Source organism: Watersipora subatra, chromosome 1 (genome assembly GCF_963576615.1).
Source record: "Watersipora subatra chromosome 1, tzWatSuba1.1, whole genome shotgun sequence".
Lineage (NCBI taxonomy): Eukaryota > Metazoa > Bryozoa > Gymnolaemata > Cheilostomatida > Watersiporidae > Watersipora > Watersipora subatra.
Genome location: NC_088708.1, coordinates 43,763,774 through 43,785,495, shown reverse-complemented (window position 1 = coordinate 43,785,495; position 21,722 = coordinate 43,763,774). Strand labels below are relative to the sequence as shown.

At 36.4% G+C, this 21,722-nt stretch overlaps 3 protein-coding genes across 16 annotated transcripts in view; 1 reads left to right on the top strand and 2 right to left on the bottom strand.

Annotated features, from left to right (window-relative positions):
• Positions 1-13,086, bottom strand: part of LOC137385440 (short/branched chain specific acyl-CoA dehydrogenase, mitochondrial-like) — a 17,709-nt gene extending 4,623 nt beyond the window's left edge. Inside the window, exons 1-6 of the mRNA XM_068071904.1 lie at positions 13,017-13,086; positions 10,573-10,693; positions 9,693-9,793; positions 9,026-9,232; positions 8,420-8,602; positions 79-204 (exon numbers count right to left, since the gene is read on the bottom strand). Of these exons, the coding sequence (XP_067928005.1) occupies positions 79-204; positions 8,420-8,602; positions 9,026-9,232; positions 9,693-9,793; positions 10,573-10,693; positions 13,017-13,043 (765 nt within the window). The 5' untranslated portion in view covers positions 13,044-13,086. The remainder of the gene's footprint in view (positions 1-78; positions 205-8,419; positions 8,603-9,025; positions 9,233-9,692; positions 9,794-10,572; positions 10,694-13,016) is intronic.
• On the top strand, positions 12,751-18,568 carry LOC137385441 (intraflagellar transport protein 20 homolog). Its single transcript, XM_068071905.1, has 5 exons — positions 12,751-12,849; positions 13,222-13,383; positions 16,542-16,627; positions 17,859-17,962; positions 18,315-18,568. The coding sequence occupies exons 2-5, from the start codon at positions 13,257-13,259 to the stop codon at positions 18,394-18,396; spliced, it is 399 nt and encodes a 132-aa protein (XP_067928006.1). The 5' UTR covers positions 12,751-12,849; positions 13,222-13,256; the 3' UTR covers positions 18,397-18,568.
• Positions 18,569-18,708: 140 nt separating this feature from the next.
• Positions 18,709-21,722, bottom strand: part of LOC137385439 (myosin heavy chain, striated muscle-like) — a 37,772-nt gene continuing 34,758 nt past the window's right edge. For 7 of the 14 annotated variants that reach the window (XM_068071889.1, XM_068071893.1, XM_068071891.1 and 4 more), the window contains 4 exons: positions 21,436-21,636; positions 20,742-20,906; positions 20,265-20,321; positions 18,709-19,137 (listed from right to left, as the gene is read on the bottom strand). In XM_068071889.1, the coding sequence (XP_067927990.1) occupies positions 19,045-19,137; positions 20,265-20,321; positions 20,742-20,906; positions 21,436-21,636 (516 nt within the window). In that variant the 3' untranslated portion in view covers positions 18,709-19,044. Of the gene's footprint in view, positions 19,138-19,378; positions 19,456-19,633; positions 19,721-20,264; positions 20,322-20,741; positions 20,907-21,435; positions 21,637-21,722 lie in introns of those variants that run through there. The other 7 variants (XM_068071894.1, XM_068071896.1, XM_068071895.1 and 4 more) reach the window with 7 other exon arrangements.

Here is a 21,722-nt window from a genome sequence, read left to right as displayed (position 1 = left end):
TTTCAACAGATTGAGAAATAAAATTACAGAAACATCTAGCGCAAATCAGATACAATAATGGTGAAACAAGAAACTCACCTTAACATCTTCGAGATGTACAGGGCATGTGCTAGATGCACGGATTCCGAGCTTATCTTCCTTCTTGCCCAAGGAAAGACCAGGAGTGCCCTTCTCCACTATGAAACAGGATATGCCCTTGTGTCGCTGTACAATAAAACAAAAACATTACCATGTAAATAACCGCCATTACAATCGCTGAGCAATCTGCAACAAATACATCTGGTGTAAACAGTGAAAAAACCCGATTTCAGAGCCAGCGGAGATGATGGAATAATTTACCCTGTCATCAACAACATCATCAATGTTGTGCAGAACTACATGCCCAAACCAAGAATGTTATCACTAGGCATCAACTACTTGCCATGAACAATGAGTCATAAGCAGAGCAGGAAGAACTTCTTATTCACTCTTAGCTACCATGGTTACCATGGTTACAGAGCTCACAAAACTGCCAGCTGTTCATGGAAAACATGGCTTCATTGCATTTTGATAATCGATCACCATAACTTCGTCCAGATATATGGTTTTTGTGTGATAAGCAAAGCTACCTTAATTTACACGCAACAAACGTCAATTTATATTTTTTGACAAGCAATTACTATTAGTTAAAAGTATTCTACCACTGAATTTGCCACACAATTCTAGAGAGCTCAGACACCAGATTGTTGAGTTTTCATGAATAAAAAACCCCGAAATATCCAATATGGAATTACTGAATTATTTTGGCCAATTTTTGACAAAGAACTTTTAGTCCAAAATGAAATAGGTTTTAGGTTTTCTAATAAAATATTTTGAGAAACATTTAAAGGAATAGTTTAAAGCATACAGTCAAACATGGATAACTAGAACTTCACGGGACCGAGCGAAAGTGTTTGAGTTATCAGAGCACTGTCGCAAGTCCATGTATTTATTTATTAGTAGATACATGCATATATACAAACTATAATATAAATCAAAAGCATAAATGGCTTGTTTAAAATTGAATGCTTCTAATGTAAAGTTTAAAACTTTTTTATCAAAAAGTATAGAGATTTTTCCATCACTTGAGATTGGTTTGTTGTTTGAGGTGATGTTATTGCCAGGACGTTTTTTAGATTAAAATTGGCAAAACTTGATCGTTGTTGAAATGCTCAGAAGAAAAGACATCTTTTTCTTTGGAGCGTTTAAACCAAGATCAATTTTGCAGATTTTTCTTGAAGTTTATGCAAAGGTTACCTCACTTATCCTTGCTTCCGAAGGGCCATCCCTAAGCGGATGTTTGGTAAAAATCAAATTACACCAAACCTTTAGAAAAGTCGTTGACAAAAATATTTTGCCGATGGTGGTAATAACGACGCCTATGAATTACGAAAAGTTGAGGTTTACCTCTATAGCTTGGAATAAAGTGATTTTCTAAAGCGATAACAACCGTTTCGGTCGCCGTTGGGCAAAAAAATGTTCGAGTTAACAGAGTTGAGGTCGAATTATCTAAAGCAATTTATCATTACGTGGGAACAGACCAAAGAAATCATTCGAGTTAACCATGTGTTCGAGCTATCCGAGGGCGAGTTATCCATGTTTGACTGTATTTTAGAAAAAACTTTGAACTCTATTTGAGGACTCTAAAGGCTAGTTGCTTTGCCTTTTTCCAAAGCTAACATGAGGTAAACATAAATTATGTTTTTAACTTATCCTAGACGTAGAAGTCAATGGGAGTTTTTAATTTATCCTAGATGTAGAAGTCAATGGTAGTTTTTAACTTATCCTAAACGTAGAAGTTAATGCGAGTTTTTGGCTTATCCTAGATGTAGAAACCAATGGAAGTTTTTAACTTATCCTAGACGTAGAAGCTAATGGGAGTTTTTAACTTATCCTAGACGTAGAAGTCAATGGGAGTTTTTAACTTATCCTAGACGTAGAAACCAATGGGAGTTTTTAACTTATCCTAGACGTAGAAGCCGATGGGAGTTTGTAACTTACCCTAGACGTAGAAGTCAATGAGAGTTTTTAACTTATCCTAGACATAGAAGTCAATGGGAGTTTTTAACTTATCCTAGACGTAGAAGCCAATAGGAGTTTTTAACTTATCCTAGACGTAGAAGCTAATGGGAGTTTTTAACTTATCCTAGACGTAGAAGCTAATGGGAGTTTTTAACTTATCCTAGACGTAGAAGTCAATGAGAGTTTTTAACTTATCCTAGACATAGAAGTCAATGGGAGTTTTTAACTTAGCCTAAACAAAGACGTCAATGGGAGTTTTTAACTTATCCTAGACATAGAAGTCAATGGGAGTTTTTAACTTATCCTAGACGTAGAAGCCAATAGGAGTTTTTAACTTATCCTAGATGTAGAAGCTAATGGGAGTTTTTAACTTATCCTAGACGTAGAAGTCAATGAGAGTTTTTAACTTATCCTAGACATAGAAGTCAATGGGAGTTTTTAACTTAGCCTAAACAAAGACGTCAATGGGAGTTTTTAACTTATCCTAGACGTAGAAGCCAATAGGAGTTTTTAACTTATCCTAGACGTAGAAGCTAATGGGAGTTTTTAACTTATCCTAGACGTAGAAGTCAATGGGAGTTTTTAACTTATCCTAGACGTAGAAGCCAATAGGAGTTTTTAACTTATCCTAGACGTAGAAGCTAATGGGAGTTTTTAACTTATCCTAGACGTAGAAGCTAATGGGAGTTTTTAACTTATCCTAGACGTAGAAGCCGATGGGAGTTTTTAACTTATCCTAGACGTAGAAGCTAATGGGAGTTTTTAACTTATCCTAGACGTAGAAGCCAATAGGAGTTTTTAACTTATCCTAGACGTAGAAGCCAATAGGAGTTTTTAACTTATCCTAGACGTAGAAGCTAATGGGAGTTTTTAACTTATCCTAGACGTAGAAGCCAATAGGAGTTTTTAACTTATCCTAGACGTAGAAGCTAATGGTAGTTTTTAACTTATCCTAGACGTAGAAGCCAATAGGAGTTTTTAACTTATCCTAGACGTAGAAGCCGATGGGAGTTTTTAACTTATCCTAGACGTAGAAGCCAATAGGAGTTTTTAACTTATCCTAGACGTAGAAGCCAATGGTAGTTTTTAACTTATCCTAGACGTAGAAGCCAATGGTAGTTTTTAACTTATCCTAGATGTAGAAGTCAATGGGAGTTTTTAACTTAGCCTAAACAAAGACGTCAATGGGAGTTTTTAACTTATCCTAGACATAGAAGTCAATGGGAGTTTTTAACTTATCCTAAACGTAGAAGCCAATGGTAGTTTTTAACTTATCCTAGATGTAGAAGCCAATGGGAGTTTTTAACTTATCCTAGACATAGAAGCCGATGGGAGTTTTTAACTTATCCTAGACGTAGAAGCCAATGGTAGTTTTTAACTTATCCTAGATGTAGAAGCCAATGGGAGTTTTTAACTTAACCTAGACGTAGAAGTCAATGGGAGTTTTTAACTTATCCTAGACGTAGAAGCCGATGGGAGTTTTTAACTTATCCTAGACGTAGAAGCCAATAGGAGTTTTTAACTTATCCTAGATGTAGAAGCTAATAGGAGTTTTTAACTTATCCTAGACGTAGAAGCCAATGGGAGTTTTTAACTTATCCTAGACATAGAAGCCGATGGGAGTTTTTAACTTATCCTAGATGTAGAAGCTAATAGGAGTTTTTAACTTATCCTAGACGTAGAAGTCAATGGGAGTTTTTAACTTAGCCTAAACAAAGACGTCAATGGGAGTTTTTAACTTATCCTAGATGTAGAAGCCGATGGGAGTTTTTAACTTATCCTAGACGTAGAAGTCAATGGGAGTTTTTAACTTATCCTAGATGTAGAAGCTAATAGGAGTTTTTAACTTATCCTAGACGTAGAAGTCAATGGGAGTTTTTAACTTAGCCTAAACAAAGACGTCAATGGGAGTTTTTAACTTATCCTAGATGTAGAAGCCGATGGGAGTTTTTAACTTATCCTAAACGTAGAAGTCAATAGGAGTTTTTAACTTATCCTAGACGTAGAAGCCAATAGGAGTTTTTAACTTATCCTAGATGTAGAAGCCAATGGGAGTTTTTAACTTACCCTAGGACACATGTATTCGCGGCATCTAACTTTCGCATTTTCGCAGCAACATCCTCTCGCGAAAATTTCATGAGCGAAAATAAACTATCATAACGAGCGAGCGAAAACGCGAAATTAAATAGCTTTGTTCATTGATATTCACAATAAAATCGTCATATTAGAAATGCAGGCAAGTTTCGTGTGTGGTTGGCTCATTGGGCAATTTTTGCTAAACTCATTATAGCTATTACACCGTCTGAGCAGCATGGCAAAACAAATTAAGATAATAAGTTTTTTGGAAAAGCCTAGACAAATTAGGAAGATGATGATATTAGTTTAGTCATTGAATTTGTAACTGATGAGGATGACAGTCTGGTAGGGAAAATCATAAAATTGAATAATAATTATTGTGGTGATGAATTTTATTACCAACCAAAAGCAATAACAACCCGGAGCCATGGCCACCGTGTGCTATAAATACTTGAATTCTAATATTGGTACCACATAGGTCGCTGCGGGAGTCCAGGAAACAAATGGCAGCAAGCGATCAAATTGCATTATTGATCTCGCCTACACATTTCTACCTGCGGCTCACAAATAAAAACTACCGTACTTTTTGGACTATTAGCCGCTACTTTTTTCTGATGATTTGAGCTATGCGGCTAATCTGTGGCTTTTTTCTTTCACCGCTAGGGCGCACTAACGGGAATCTCCAATTAGTGCGCTTCTAGCGGTGAAAGAAAATACGAAACATTGCCTCACGGTACTGTCCCGTTAGGCACTAAGTTAAAAAGCGTCGGATAATACGAAACTGTGCCGTTTTGCACTGTTCCGTTTTAAACGGCAAAGTTGCCGCCACATTAAAAAGCAAACTCCTAGTTCTGCGGCCTATACAAAGGTCCGGCTTATGTATTGTTTTATTATCGTTTATTGGAAAATAAAGCAGATGCTGCTTATATAGAGGTGCGTTTTATAGTCCGAAAAGTACGGTAGTCCCAAATTGAAAAAAATATTTCGTACCAGTGAACTGGACCTGACGAACCTAATGATGTTTGTTCCACTGCATTTATTTTCACATCACTATATTTTCGCACTCATCAGAGCTGCGAAATTAAGTTGCAGCGAACTTTTACTCCGTATGCTACTCACGAAACTAAATACTAGCGAAATATAAGTGTCCTAGCGTATACTAGACATAGAAGCCGATGGGAGTTTGTAACTTATCCTAGACGTAGAAGTCGATGAGAGTTTTTAACTTATCCTAGACATACAAGTCAATGGGAGTTTTTAACTTAGCCTAGACAAAGACGTCAAAGGGAGTTTTTAACTTATCCTAGACGTAGAAGCTAATGGGAGTTTTTAACTTATCCTAGACGTAGAAGCTAATGGGAGTTTTTAACTTATCCTAGACGTAGAAGTCAATGGGAGTTTCTAACTTATCCTAGACGTAGAAGCTAATGGGAGTTTCTAACTTATCCTAGATGTAGAAGTCAATGGGAGTTTCTAACTTATCCTAGATGTAGAAGTCAATGGGAGTTTCTAACTTATCCTAGACGTAGAAGCCAATGGTAGTTTTTAACTTATCCTAGATGTAGAAGTCAATAGGAGTTTTTAACTTATCCTAGACGTAGAAGCTAATGGTAGTTTTTAACTTATCCTAGATGTAGAAGCCAATGGGAGTTTTTAACTTATCCTAGACGTAGAAGCCAATGTTAGTTTTTAACTTATCCTAGACGTAGAAGCCAATGGGAGTTTTTAACTTATCCTAGACGTAGAAGCCAATGAGAGTTTTTAACTTATCCTAGACATAGAAGCCGATGGGAGTTTTTAACTTATCCTAGACGTAGAAGCCAATGGTAGTTTTTAACTTATCCTAGATGTAGAAGCCAATGGGAGTTTTTAACTTAACCTAGACGTAGAAGTCAATGGGAGTTTTTAACTTATCCTAGACGTAGAAGCCAATGGGAGTTTTTAACTTATCCTAGACGTAGAAGCTAATAGGAGTTTTTAACTTATCCTAGACGTAGAAGCCAATAGGAGTTTTTAACTTATCCTAGACATAGAAGCTAATGGGAGTTTTTAACTTAGCCTAAACAAAGACGTCAATGGTAGTTTTTAACTTATCCTAGACATAGAAGCTAATGGTAGTTTTTAACTTATCCTAGACACAGAAGCTAATGGGAGTTTTTAACTTATCCTAGACGTAGAAGCCAATGGGAGTTTTTAACTTATCCTAGACGTAGAAGCTAATGGGAGTTTTTAACTTATCCTAGACGTAGAAGTCAATGGGAGTTTTAAACTTACCCTAGACATAGAAACCAATGAGAGTTTTTAACTTATCCTAGACGTAGAAGCCAATAGGAGTTTTTAACTTATCCTAGACATAGAAGCTAATGGGAGTTTTTAACTTATCCTAGACGTAGAAGCCAATAGGAGTTTTTAACTTATCCTAGACATAGAAGCTAATGGGAGTTTTTAACTTATCCTAGACGTAGAAGCCAATGGTAGTTTTTAACTTATCCTAGACATAGAAGCTAATGGTAGTTTTTAACTTATCCTAGACGCAGAAGCTAATGGGAGTTTTTAACTTATCCTAGACGTAGAAGCTAATGGGAGTTTTTAACTTATCCTAGACGTAGAAGCCAATGGGAGTTTTTAACTTATCCTAAACGTAGAAGCTAATGGTAGTTTTTAACTTATCCTAGACATAGAAGCTAATGGGAGTTTTTAACTTATCCTAGAGGCAGAAGCTAATGGGAGTTTTTAACTTATCCTAGACGTAGAAGCTAATGGGAGTTTTTAACTTATCCTAGACGCAGAAGCTAATGGGAGTTTTTAACTTATTCTAGCCGTAGAAGTCAATGGGAGTTTTTAACTTATCCTAGACGCAGAAGCTAATGAGAGTTTTTAACTTATCCTAGACATAGAAGCCAATGGTAGTTTTTAACTTATCCTAAACGTAGAAGTCAATGCGAGTTTTTAACTTATCCTAGACGTAGAAGCCAATGTTAGTTTTTAACTTATCCTAGACGTAGAAGCCGATGGGAGTTTCTAACTTATCCTAGACATAGAAGTCAATGGGAGTTTTTAACTTAGCCTAGACATAGAAGTCAATGGGAGTTTTTAACTTATCCTAGACATAGAAGTCAATGGAAGTTTTTAACTTATCCTAGACGTAGAAGTCAATGGGAGTTTTAAACTTATCCTAGACGTAGAAGTCAATGGGAGTTTTAAACTTACCCTAGACATAGAAGCCAATGAGAGTTTTTAACTTATCCTAGACGTAGAAGATAATGGGAGTTTTTAACTTATCCTAGATGTAGAAGCTAATGGGAGTTTTTAACTTATTCTAGCCATAGAAGTCAATGGGAGTTTTTAACTTATCCTAGACATAGAAGTCAATGGAAGTTTTTAACTTATCCTAGACGTAGAAGTCAATGGGAGTTTTAAACTTATCCTAGACGTAGAAGTCAATGGGAGTTTTAAACTTACCCTAGACATAGAAGCCAATGAGAGTTTTTAACTTATCCTAGACGTAGAAGATAATGGGAGTTTTTAACTTATCCTAGATGTAGAAGCTAATGGGAGTTTTTAACTTATTCTAGCCATAGAAGTCAATGGGAGTTTTTAACTTATCCTAGCCGTAGAAGTCAATGGGAGTTTTTAACTTATCCTAGTCGTAGAAGCCAATGGGGGTTTTTAATTTATCCTAGACGCAGAAGTCAATGGGAGTTTTTAACTTTTCCTAGACGTAGAAGTCAATGGGAGTTTTTGAAGCTGAATTTAATACAGCAGCAGAACAAACTAAACTTGGATGGACTACTACATGTATAACCATTTTTTGCTTATTATCAACAGAATAGACATTTGATTGGACTAACTGGTAGAACTACTGTAAAATGACTTTAGTTCATATTTCTTTTAAAAGTATCACATGTTTGTATACAAATTTGTGTTTAATAATGATCAAGTCTTCAGGATAATATATTAGCTTGCAGAACAGACACGCACTGAATGAAGATGTTTTACAAATCACACCATATACTATACAGCTGATTACACTTTGTATGATACTGGGTATTCTTGCTTGTGAAATGCTCAAGTCACAATCTTCATTGCATAATTCATAGTTTTACTTACAAAATGAGGCATGACTAGCTTGCACAAAATAAACTTCTACTTTTGGAACAATACGGATGTTCTACCACAACATAATTATAAAAGGGTTTAATTATTACTGAATTGAACGAAAAATGATTGAATATAAATGAAGACTAATTCCATAGATGACTTAATAAGCACAACAAAAGTGGCCAAAGAGAAAAGAACTTACCGGAACTCCACTGTTAGCGGTGTTGATGTTGGCAAACACCAAGAAAATGCCAGCCTCAGCTGAATTGGTTATCCACATCTTTTCCCCATTCAGTACCCAGTGATCTCCGTCTTTCCTTGCAGATGTTTCAAGAGCAAATGCATCAGAGCCAGAGCCGACTTCGGAGAGACAAAAACTGCCCACCTAAAATGAGGTGGTTAACGCAATGAGATCAACCTGAACAACTCAAGAATGCATCTGAGATGTGAGTGACCGATGAGCCCCCTCATTTTTTTGTTCTAAAAAGTAGCGCCCAGCGTCATTACAAAAGTTGGATGAGAAGGTAGAAAAAGACGTGATTAAAAAGTAGACTTCCTTGTTAAAAATCAATTTATCTCCCCTGTGTCAGTAAATCTACAAAGCCATCTAGAGTTGCATGAGTCCAGAGAATTCATTTTTAATCACTAACACCAAACAATTATTACATATCACTAACTTTTGAAAATTACATGAGTTGTCCGCTCTTTTCCAACTATTCCTAACTAGTACTGTAACAATTATAGATAGCTTTTTTGCAATTACGGTTATTAACTTTGGTGCCATACGTAGGCGCTCAAACATACTTACCATGCTAGAGGAGGTCTTTGGTAGATATTTACTCTTCTGAGCATCAGTTCCTAATTTGAGTAGCAGGGTGTTGAGGAGGGTATTTTGAACATCACACATGACACTGACAGCAGGGTCCACCTTAGCTAACTCTTCTATCACCAAACAGCAGGTGAAAAAAGAGGAGCCAACTCCACCATATTTAGTAGGCACCTCCACTCCCATACACTGCAACAATAACATGCTTGTTTATTGACTTTGAGTGAAGACTAAGCTAATGAGAAAGGAGATCACGATGCAGAGCAAAAGCAAAGAATTAAACGTCTTCAAGTAAATGCAATCACTGCTTATAAGCTTCGCTACTTTTTAGACAAGTGGAAAGTTAGCCTAACTACATCAGAATTCTCTAAACCATCTGTCTAAGAGTTACCATCAACAAGCTGCATCATGTAAACACTATAAAATTACTAAGTAGGTCAGTCGTCGAAAACTGAATAGCCATATGCTGAAATTGTGGAAGGAGATGAAACTAACAAATATTTTCAGACACACAGCGTGTGACTCGGTAACATTTTATTGCATGGAGAGTTACTGATGGTCAACCAGCCCTATTTTCTGAAAAAACTTGCAACAGAAGAGTAATATTCGTGGTAAAAAGCAAATTGGGGATAGATGTAATGTGACTCACTCCATTCTCAAAGAGAGTCTCAATAACTATGGGATCCATTGTCGACTCCCTGTCCATCCGTGGAACTATGGGCTCAATCACCTCAGAGCATATCTTAGCCACTACAAACAATTACACTAAAGCATTGAATATTAATCTAATAAGAAGTAATAGTTGAGAATGAATGACTAGACCATAAGATACAATACTAGTTGAATGCTAGTCCTTTGAAATACACAGTATGTTTTATAGCGAGCTGTTCGCATAGCAATCATAACATTTATAAAATAGAACATCAGTTTAGCAAGTCTAAATAAAATTAAAATAAACAATCAAAGAGACACATTGCAGACATTAGTACTTAACAATATAAAATAGAAAAATGCGTTACGGACATCTGTGATTAGAACCATAAAATCCTAGTCTGAATGCGCTGGAAACCAGTGAATACTATATTTTGTGATAATATCAAATCGATACAGAGACACAGGAATGATAAAATCCCCAATTCCTATTTTTATAGCAGACTTCGCTATTATAGCCTTGGGTAATGCAAACTCACATGTCTCAAGTGCTAGAGAACTCAGCTATACCTAACAGAATACTTTTCGAGCCTCAGAAATGACGCACTAGACATAGACTGATTTGCAAACTAAGAACCAAGTATAAAAAAGTCAGCAGTGGTGATTATGGCTCACCCTTAACTGTATTCTATGACAACAAGACCAAATGGCCAGATGTGACCTAAGCTCTAACAAACTACTGTACATTTTGTGCCATTTATGATGAATGAAATAAACTGGTTTACGCACGACATTTATATCTACAACAGGTTTGACCAAATATTAGCCTTCCTTCTATGGTAATTAAAGTAAGGTAGTAACGGATCATAAGTTGTTACCTGTGCTCTGCATAAGCTTCTCATCCTCACTAAGATGCTGGAGAACGGAAGAAAGAGGAGAAGTTGAGTGAAATCTTTTGGAGAAGCCATTGGGAGCCCGCATACACGCCCGCGGAAGGTTCTAAAGCAAGACGACGAATATTAAACTCTTGACTAGGTCCAATAATCCGACAATAAATAAAAACAAACATTGTGCTAAAGCTGAGGAAAATTGGAGCTTAATTATTAGGTCATTAATCAGTAACATCTTGTTAGACGTTCAGTCACGAGGCCTATTTGTTGCCACTTGTATTTTCAAGGTCATAAAATCTTATACCGACAGATAAAAGAATGCTTGGTCAAACATAATTTATCACGTGAAATGTTATACATACAGTCTAGAAAGTTTGTACCGCAATACAAGCATATTTGTTTTCGCAGAAGACAGCCTCACACAAGCTTTCAAGAGTTTTCAACCGATTGGCAGACAAAGTTGTCTCAACATCATTCCAAGTATCAAATGATAGGCTATATTTGCAACTGCTAGAGTTTGGTTGAACAAACCGACCACGAGAAGTCCATATAACAAATATTATCTAGCACCTTGGGCACTCGCTACCCATAGCACCTTGCGCACTCGCTACCCATAGCACCTTGCGCACTCGCTACCCATAGCACCTTGCGCACTCGCTACCCATAGCACCTTGCGCACTCGCCACCCATACAGGTAAGATAAATTCTAAAGAATCACCCTTATAGAAACCCTGCTAATTTCTAAAATTACAGTCAACACCCATTTGCACACACAGTTTACTTTCAAAGTCGTATATGACATGGTAAAGTCATAAAAATGGATAAAAATGGCCAGCTGCAAGTTTATATGATCCGGCGAGCAAAGACACTGATAAATATTAAAGTAGCCAGTGTTATCAGCATACAAATATCAGGCCTACTTTGCAGGAGCAAAGTTTATCTAAATATCTTGACATTGAGGTGGAGAATCTAAGACTTGATCGATGATCGATGTTTCAAATCCGTGACATATTTTTTCTGGCTAAATTAACTGAAGCAAACTGACGATTGACAAGATAAACAAGAATATAACAAGTGCCAATGAAGCACAAGGGACTATATCATGTTACTGGTGTTTATCTGACCCAAAGTGACCCTTGGCTATTATCAGATGTCCAACGCAAATGATTAGAATACCTAGTTAAAGCACCCGGTTCCAACTATAATCCAAAAGCGGTTGTGAAAAACAAACTGCTTATATAACAAGATTAGATTTTAACTCTTAAAATTACTACTTGCACTAAGTTGTCTGTAGAACATTGATGAGAATATCTTAGCATACATTCACAGTATATACCTATATATACCATATAGCCACATAAAGAGGCTGACAGAGTTGGGATTATTTATCTACAGTAATAAGTGTAAGTAAGGTCTTGCATACAGTTAGTCTTGCATACCAGCTTCCGCATCTCTTTTCAGTACGATCAAAACAACAGTGGAAGTTTATATAAAACTGATGTTTATGTCTATGCTTATCGGTCAACATTTCAGAGACTAACACACACTTTACTACAAATTGAACTTTTACTTTAATCTACTACGGCCATGAAGCTGTATGATTGAAAATCATTGCACCATCTACTTTGCATTTTAAAGATATTTGGATGGTTATATAAACAAACTAAAGTGAAAAAATTGTTATTCAGCTAATATACATAGCTTCGAGCAGAGGTCTCAATTTGTTTAGCTTCATGTTAATCCTTTATCATGTTCTAATATGAAATAAATACCCGTGCAATGATGCCATTTAATAGACGTTTCTCAAAAGATCTGAAGGGTGTACTCTGAGAGCGGCTGCTTATGACACAAAAAGCGAATGACCGATGCAAACAGTTTCAAATAATTTCAGGCACATTTAATAAACAGTGTTAGATCAAGCTTTATTAACTTTTCACACAACATGCATGTAGAGATAAAACTTAGTAGTATATCATTCACTGTCTGATATTAATTTTGTAATGATGTAAAAGGTACTCTTGAAAAATTTTGTTAAAAATGTTACGCTTTCTACCAAATTGTTGGCCTAATTAGTGTCATATCACCAAACAATTACATTTGCGAACTCACTTCATAAGCGATTGGCAGAATAAACAAGCACGTTCTGGCTACATACAGGCGAGATACGTTTTGTTAAGTGAGATCACACTACCTACGATAATCTTTTTGTCAAGAACAACCCTAATTACGAGACTAGCTAATGGACTTGCTGTATAGAATGCAAGGGTACGTATTATGCTAGACAATAACAACATAAATGTTGTAGAGTGACACACGCAATCTGTAGCTAATTGTGATAAACGAGTAGGTCTTTGAGTTGCATAAACTTAATCTACTTAAATTTGTTTTATAGCAAGCTGAACGATAATCGCAACAGCATAAACAATACTAACGGTTAGTAATGTTTTCACAAAAGCCATCCTGCTCCCGGTCGGCGTGATATGTTGAAGCGCTGATGCGGCACAGCTGAGAGCAGTCTTGAGTTATAGTTATATAAGAGTGTATAAAACACTAACGAGACGTTTGTATTGGGCCTGGCGGGCTGGCTCAAGTTTCGGAGCTAATAACTGCAATCTACAGTTTTAATTTTTCTTTTAGCTGCTGTAGATTGTACCTGCATTCCTAGTTACAATATGGCAGACGAAGCGCTTGCTCAAGCGGGGTTGCACTTTGACGAATTGAACAAGATTCGTGTACTAGAGCCTGATGTATACCAACAAACAACAGAGTTAAAAGAAGAATGTAAAGGTTTTGTAGAAAGTAAGCTAGTTTTATTTAAAGCCTAAAATTTATCTGCTGATGCAACCAGGTATGCTATCAAGGTCAAATGGTTTTCATCAGGTTAATTATATTCCTCACTTCTTCTTTCTACGGGTAAGCTGTAATATTGGATTAGCATTCATATAATGTTTTTGTTAATTCAGATTTTTGTTTTATATTTTCTTTTTCAATTCAAAAAGTTGTTTTTGTTTAAGCAATTGGTGGTAGTGGGTTGTCGTGGGTATTCTAAGAGGATTGGCAATGCATGGAACAGTTTGCAGCTGAATTCTACTTTTCAAATGATATTGTCGTTGGATTCACAGTGAGAATGTTGGACAACGATTTTTATTGCTATAAATACACTATATACCCGAACTAAAAACTGCTATCTTTTATCTATGCGTGTGCTATTTTTACTATTTCTTTCATTTGTGTGCTATTATTTACGGTATTTGCTGTTGTTATATTTCAGTAACCATTATTTTTTGATCTTATTTAACCATGTACTAGCTAATACGTATGCCAATAACCAATATTAACTATACTAACCATATTTTTGACAGCTGGGATGCATGAAAGTATTAGGAATAATAAGAGCTTAAATCTAATATGAACTTTGAGACTGGTTGCAAGAGATTTTTTCAAAATCATCATGTTATTTTTCATTAATGAAAAAATGATGAGTCTCACAAATTATGTAATTTTTACCAAATTTGTTGCGATAACTTTGTCCTTCAGCGATTAGTTAATCGGGAACAATCACACTAGCTATAAATCATGTCCAAAATTATGGCTGTACATGTAGACTTACTGTAGACGTATTATATATTACTTTTAGTTTAGACTTTTAGACATTTCCAATTGCTTTTTTAATGTTTTCAGTGATACAGTCCTACATGTACGGTAAACTGTTTTTTTGTGGCAAAAATAGGGAAGAGTTTTGGTTCTAATATTATTGCATAATAGTAGCCTTTCATGAAAAGATTGGTAGCTGTTGAAAAGTTGACTCATCATAAATATCTGAACTTCAGTTTAATTTAGAAAAGTCTTTGAAAAAAGTCTTTAAGCAGCAACAAAATGGTTTAAACATTAACACAATTTGAGCTTACTCTGTTGTATATGGAAGAAATTTCTAAAATATATCTAAATTATATTTTTAAAATACAGAGTTTACATTCTGAAATATGGAAAAAATTAGGCTTCACCTTACTGTAAACATACTTTTTTAAGACTGCCCTGCTACAGGAACTGCTACTTTTGCTCCATTTTTTAAAGAAATTTTTTTCTGATTGTTTGGTGATTTGGTACACCTTAGTTTACTAATAACTAAATAACATCCTGCTAAACATGAAACCAGAAGACTTATTATTTGCTACTATGGAAACTCTTGTGAAAACTCCAACACTTTCAACATAAGTTAGATACTTTTTAATTACCCAGATTTCATCAATTTGATGCTATGTCAATCAGTCATATTCATAAAGCTTGAATAACCAGCAGCACATTTCATTACCATTCAAGTTTATTTTGTTGAAAATAGAATGATAAATAGTTATCAAGGTATCACTGAGATTTTTTGTACAAATTTACAAAAGCATTATGGCTGCCACAAAGACTTCTCTCTAGTTGCAAAGAATTCTAGTTAACAGCGATAGCTCTTGGAAACCAGGAGAACAAGAGACTTTCATTGGAACCTTAATCCTATTGGTCGCGCTTCATAAGACCAGCCTTCATCACCTTCTGTTAGCTGTGTCTTCCTAATATGTTCCAGCAGTAAGACATGTTGAAGCTGATGTTTCAATGGTGTAGTAATTGTATGATAGCTCTGTGTATCATAGCTCTATCTATCATAGCTCTATGTATTATTCGTGGTAAGCGCATCAGCCTTAGATTCTTTTGTCTCTGGTGGCAACTGCGGGACCGTTGAAGGTTGGTTTTGGAAAACAAGAAGTTTGTTTACTTTATTTGCTATTGTACTTCGTCTTCTGGTGTTCCGCCGGTCATATTTTAACATATCTATCGGCGGATTTATGAGTGACTTTCTTGGTCCCGACAAATCTGGTGTTACAACTGCACCTTTGAAACATCCACAACCCATGTCTTTTGTATGCACAATATTTCCACTTGTATCTTCAGGAGTACGAATTATAACAAAGCTTAGTTGTCTTCCTTTACAAGTCTCCAAATTTTTAGCATTAGCATTCTAACAATTTTCAAATATTTGAAATTTTCATATCAAATTTTTAGAGTAATATAAGCATTTCATCCATGCAATGTTTGTTGTTGTCTAATTCTTTTTCACCAAAAGTGCTATTTTTAAATATGGTAGTCATTGAATTAGGGTGTTAGGGTGGTCTAGTGGTAGCATCTTTGACTATCAATCATGGGGTGGGCGGTTTGAGTCCTGCTTAATGCCGGTCTGACAAAAAGCTCTCAGCAAGCTTTCAACCCTAAATTGCTGGGTCTTTTGGATCTAGACCATAACTTGGAGCTCCGTGTACCACACTGACAATGTGGGCGCGTTAAAGATCCACCTCTGTCCTTCGAAAATTGGGCAAGTGAAATGGCTACCTGGCTCTGTCAGACTGGACTTATTGCAAAGACATCTCTTCAAGTTAATCTGACAATTCCGGAATTGGTAGATACTGAGAACTGGGTCACCTCTTCTCTACCATACTGCTCGAACCAAGTCATTGTTGATTTTCGACAGACAGCAAGCCAGTTATTGAATTACTCTAAATAACTTTAACAAATTGTTGTCTATTTTGAAAATGCAATTAGTAACGTATACAGTAAAATCTTTTTTTACAATTTGTTATGCTGCTGAAATTTAAGCCTGTAGCTAATATACTACTTGAAGATGTTTTACTGCATTTGGTTTGTAGGAAGTTAATCATCAGCTAGTCTACAACCAGTCACTGTCTTAACATTCAGCCGGTTAAAACATTGACTAGAATCACGTATGCCGACTTTTCAATTTGCCGACCATTTTTGCTGTGATCGGTATTTATTTTCTCAAAGCTTATGTTATGTCACCTCAAGTAAAATTACTCTTGTACAACTCCTCAAACTGGTAAAACAGTGCATGTATGCTTCTTTACTATTCGCTGCTTTTCTGCCCTAACCTATCTTGACATCCTAGACATCTTCTGTTACAGAGATGACTACCTTTCAGAAGATCGTCGGCAGTTTTATAACGACTGTCGACTCAGTTGCACAGCAAGTCGACAAAGAAAAGATCAAGGTACGAAACGATCATGGTTATTTCGATTGTTGTCAATATAAAATGCCAAGAATATCTCACTACAAATAGTAGTTGTGGTACCTTAGAACCCTTTTTATATGAACAAATTTTTGCTAAAGTTTTTCGGCAGCACACTGGCAGCATATTCGCAAGTGTAAGTACTAACTATAGTACCTAAACACCAATTAAATTCTGTAATGAAATGTGTGTTTCAACTTTCATCATTAGATGTATAGTTGCTGATCTACAACGTCTCAAGGTAGCATCTGATTAAGTCAAATGGAACAACAAGTTTTAATGCAAAAAATAATTCAAGTTTTTAATTTCAGTCAGTTTGTTTTTGTTTTTATGGCCTTCTCCGTATCTGTACATCAATGATTCATTATAGCCCAGCTATATAAAACTCACAACTATATACTAGTGCTGCTAATAGTATATCGAGCCATGCTAGACAAAGTGTGCTGTTGATTATTTAATGTTCTGTGCAAGTTTTAGGTCGTGTGATTATCATTAAAACCCACCCTTTAGACGTTACTGTTCCAAAATAGTATTTTGGAATTATAGCATAGCTCAAATTTGTTTTCTATTTGTGCTGTTTTCTATTTAACTGTTTGTCCCCTTTAATTTTCAACCCTTCTTTTATATTGGCGTTTAACTAGAGGTGGTGTTCAAATAAATGGTGGCCCTATATTTTTTGACGATCTCGTCTGGTTTTGAAAAGATGAATTAAACTTTTACTGAGCACTTTTTATTATGGGTTCATGACGATCAAAAATTGTCAGTGGCGAGCAACTAAAGGTGACATTCAATTAAAGGGTGGCGTTGTATTTTTCAACTCTTTTTCTATAGTGGAATTCTATTAGAGGTGGCATTCAAATAGAGGTTTTACGGTATTTGGGTATTTCCATTATTACATTTTGTACTTTGTCAGGGTCATGACACATACTTATATTTCTGTGATTGCCCATCTGGTTGCTGTTAACTTACCTGCCTTTTTGAGTAACCTTCAGTTGTTAAATCCAGGTTCAGGTTCATACACGCAGCCATATCTTAACAGTCACTACTTCTTTACATAAATATCAACACAACTGGTGGTTTCTATAGCTTCTTATTGCTCGAGCAGAAACATCTCGTAATGGAGAAGTGATTAAAGTGGTTCATGTCTCTGTTGCCCGTTGTCTAACTTGACTTGTCGTTGTCTTTTTGTTACTGACCTTGTCGCTGATCTCAGGCTATCGGGTCAAGGAATTTACTCAAGTCAATGTCGAAACAACGGGAGGCACAACAACAACAGCTACAAGCACTGATTGTAGAGAAACGAATGCAACTAGAACGGTACGCAGCTGTAGTAGTTCAGCATGTATTTACCACAATTCAAATATATGTCTATGCATGCCATGTATCTCTATTTGTATAGTGTATTTAATGTTTATCTCAAGGCAATGTATTTAATATCTCTGCCGTTTTAACATGTTCAATTTATCTTTAGGCACAGTTTATTTCATATTTAATTTACGGTGTAGCGAATACACATATTGCAGGGGTCGGCAACCAGCGTATACACAACCTGCGTATACCCCTGCATATACACTACACTGTAGTGTATATAAAATTTATTCTCAGGCGCAATAGATATAATTTATTTCTTGTTTGTAGCAATTTCTAATGTCTTGCTAACATGTTTTAGGTTACGGTTACAATATGAGTCTTTGCAAAAGGAAGAATCCGAGCAGAACGAATTTATAGAGCAATTTATACTTCACAAATAGAATGTTTCATGTAGACAAATCATAGAGTAACGTCACGGACACAACCAGTATGCGCTATGTATATGAATGTCATGTTAGACATCTATTATACTCATTGTCATGATTATTTTTATACTTTGTCTATTAGGCGTGGCACTGTCTGATATGGTACAACATATTGTGCAATTTTGAAGGTACTGGCTGCACTAGCCACAAGTGCAGTAATTTACTGCAAATTTTTGACTGCTAGGTAACAGTGTTCTGTTACAGAAGTTTCGCAAGTTGTTGCTGTAATCCACCGCTATAGGCATGTCAAGCCATTCTCTAATACAGTTTCTTGTATTCCATACATTTCCTTTATTTATATTGAAATAAATACATAGCTTAATTTTGCTGTTTATAAACCACACTCCCTAAAAGCTTTATGAATCTAATTCTATTCCAATTCTATTTGCTTTGTCACCCAAAAGGTTGGCAATGTCGAGCATCATTGCTAACATTTCGGTGAGTCACATAAATACATGCATATAGCGTCTAGCAGTCCACGAGTAAGCTGGTCAACGAAAATAGACGTGATTTAGAAAATATTGGTTTGACATTAAAACGAGCGGAGTGATTGAGTGATGGGGAGGCTGAGAGCTGGCAGCGAGAGTGAGGAGAATGCTACTTCTACTCTTCGGACGACATATGCGAGCTGTTGCTGGTCCTCGTTGTCGACGTGTATCTGTAGCTGCTGCTAACAGCTCCTCCCGTAGGCAGCACCTACAGTGTAATCAGGCGTTAAGATAAACTGCCAACAATTTAAAAAAAGTATTAGAAAACGGGCCACATAGAGCATAAAGAACTGAAACATAATACAATAGACGAGAGATAAGACAACTCCTAAAAAGCAGAGATAGCAACTGACACAGAGCACTCGAGCGATGACAAGGCTGAGCAAGCTCAAATTATGGGTGACTTCAACACGACGAGTAACATGTACACACCACGACATGTTGTTTACCGAATTTAAAAATCATCAATTTCAGTGTGACCAGAAGAAGAGCTGGACTTGACCATCCGTTGTGAGACAACTACAGACTGTGAGAAACAGAGGGAATAATTAATGAAGTTGATGGAAGAAGGGTACATACAGCAAATGTTATCATAGACTGTGTGCCTTTGATAACACAGTCTAAGATAATCAAAATCTTTATGAAGCCTCATACGATAGAGAACTACGCTACTTAGCAGCTGAGCATTTAAAGCGAGAAGTCACCTGCGCTGGTCACTAATAGCTACTGTCTTCCTCACTCCTATACTCCCGTCGCCGGGAGACCGACGATGACATGGAGTAGTTTCCACTCTGTGGATAAAGATTTTCATTCAGTCAACTACTCTGTCAGTTTTATTATAGAACCAAATTATATCTTTAGTATATCAACTGATTAAAACGAGACTATCATTGGATGTGATGCACTGATTGTAATGTACATGGATTACTAACCATGGCTGTTTGGTCCCAAATCAGAAACACTAATACAGTCTAAACTTACACAGCAAAGATTAAAAAACATTTAGACCTTTCCACCAACTGCACACGACATAACTGCTTTGAACAAGTAAAAATATAAAGAAGTTGTCTGCCCACGACATAAGGCATTGATCAGAGCTGCGAGGAAGCACCACTATGTTTTTTGACTGACACTGTAAATTTGCACAGAAACTGATTATTCACAAATAGTAAGGACATGTATGGGTGTCCATCAAGGCAGTTTTGAATTATGACAACGATCTTGCAAGCCTGTGGCATCTATCCAAATTTACTATGCACACTGCTGAAATGTCAACAGTAGATGAAAACCTGAGAGCAGAGTCTACAAGAGCTTATGAGCAGCATTTATACAAACCTGATACGGGCTCATACCAGTTCTCATGCTACGAGATGAGGAATAGCTGGAGGCCTCCTGGAAATTTACCACATATTAATGAATTTTATATTTAGCCCAAGTGAATGCACTTTTACTGATCATAGCTTAAAGTAGCTCACTCATGGGCTAGACTATAAACATGATTACATTATTTGTGTTTATAGTTTCAGGATGCTACTCAATAAAGCCTCTAATCGTTAGACATCTTAAGTGTAAAACTTGCTTGAAATTATGAAAAACTTGTCTTCTCATTAACAGACAGCGTCGTTCAGCCTTGCTGTTGTCGATTAATTATATGGCAACACAAAATGAATGAAACATGGAAGCTGTCTGACAAATGGGTGAATAATCCAACACCGTTCGAAGAGCACACATTCAAACAGCCTGCTGTCACAGCTTCTATTACATACCGCATACTTATCATTAATGAGTACTTCTAGTGATTCAGCAACTTACCGAGACACCGCCTGCACCACCCGCTCTGCCAATGCTCATACTAGTTCGGCTCTTGCTTCTGAGTCTAGCCATGCTTGTCTCAGCTTCATCAGCCCTTGACTCTGCCTCTTCCAGCTCGTGCTGCACTTTCCTGTACTTAGCCAGGTTAACAGCGGCGATCTCCTCCTGAAATTTGTCCCAATGGTGTGTTGAGTGATGTATCCAAGATGTGTGAGATCAGGACTTGTCAAGTGATTATTAAAGATGTGAATTTGGTGTTTAATTCAGGTTGATTACGTTACATATGTAATTAGACAGCACAATACAAATATCTGTTCCAAACTCGCCCATAGATGTACAATATAGCAACTACATAGTTATATATCAATATACTAGCAGGTTGGTGTCAGGAAACCTTTAGTCCTGTACCTTTCAGGCACAGTGTATACCTAAAGAAATATGTTTATAGAAAGCTATGAAACTATATAAATGCATAACTGTAGAGATATAGAAATCTGTGATCAATAGCAACAGATGTATAGTAAAATTACAACCCACAAAATGTTGCTTTGTAGTAGTGGTCTTATCAAAGATTTCAAAATAGCTTACCATAAATTCAGAAAAATGTGTAACCTATTATTCTATTATTCTCTTGCTGAACCAGGAGAACAACATCAGTTAACTTTTCAACTGGTATTTTACCACTGTTACTTACAGCTTCCTCGACTTGACGCTTGTACGTTTTTATCTTCTGCTGGAGCTTCTCAATAAGCTCCGAGAGTCTGTCCTGGCTTCTCTTGTCTTCTTCGGCTGCAAGCTGAAGCTCCTTGAGGCGGCGCTCAGTTCTGCGAGCATTTTTCACTTCCTCAGAGTTACGACGATGTCCTGCCTCCAGCTCAGCTTCCAACATACGGACCTGATTAAACAAAAAGTTGCACAATGTGATTCATTTGCTACAGTATTCTATGTGTACGTCTTCATGTCAATTGTGTATGAAAGACA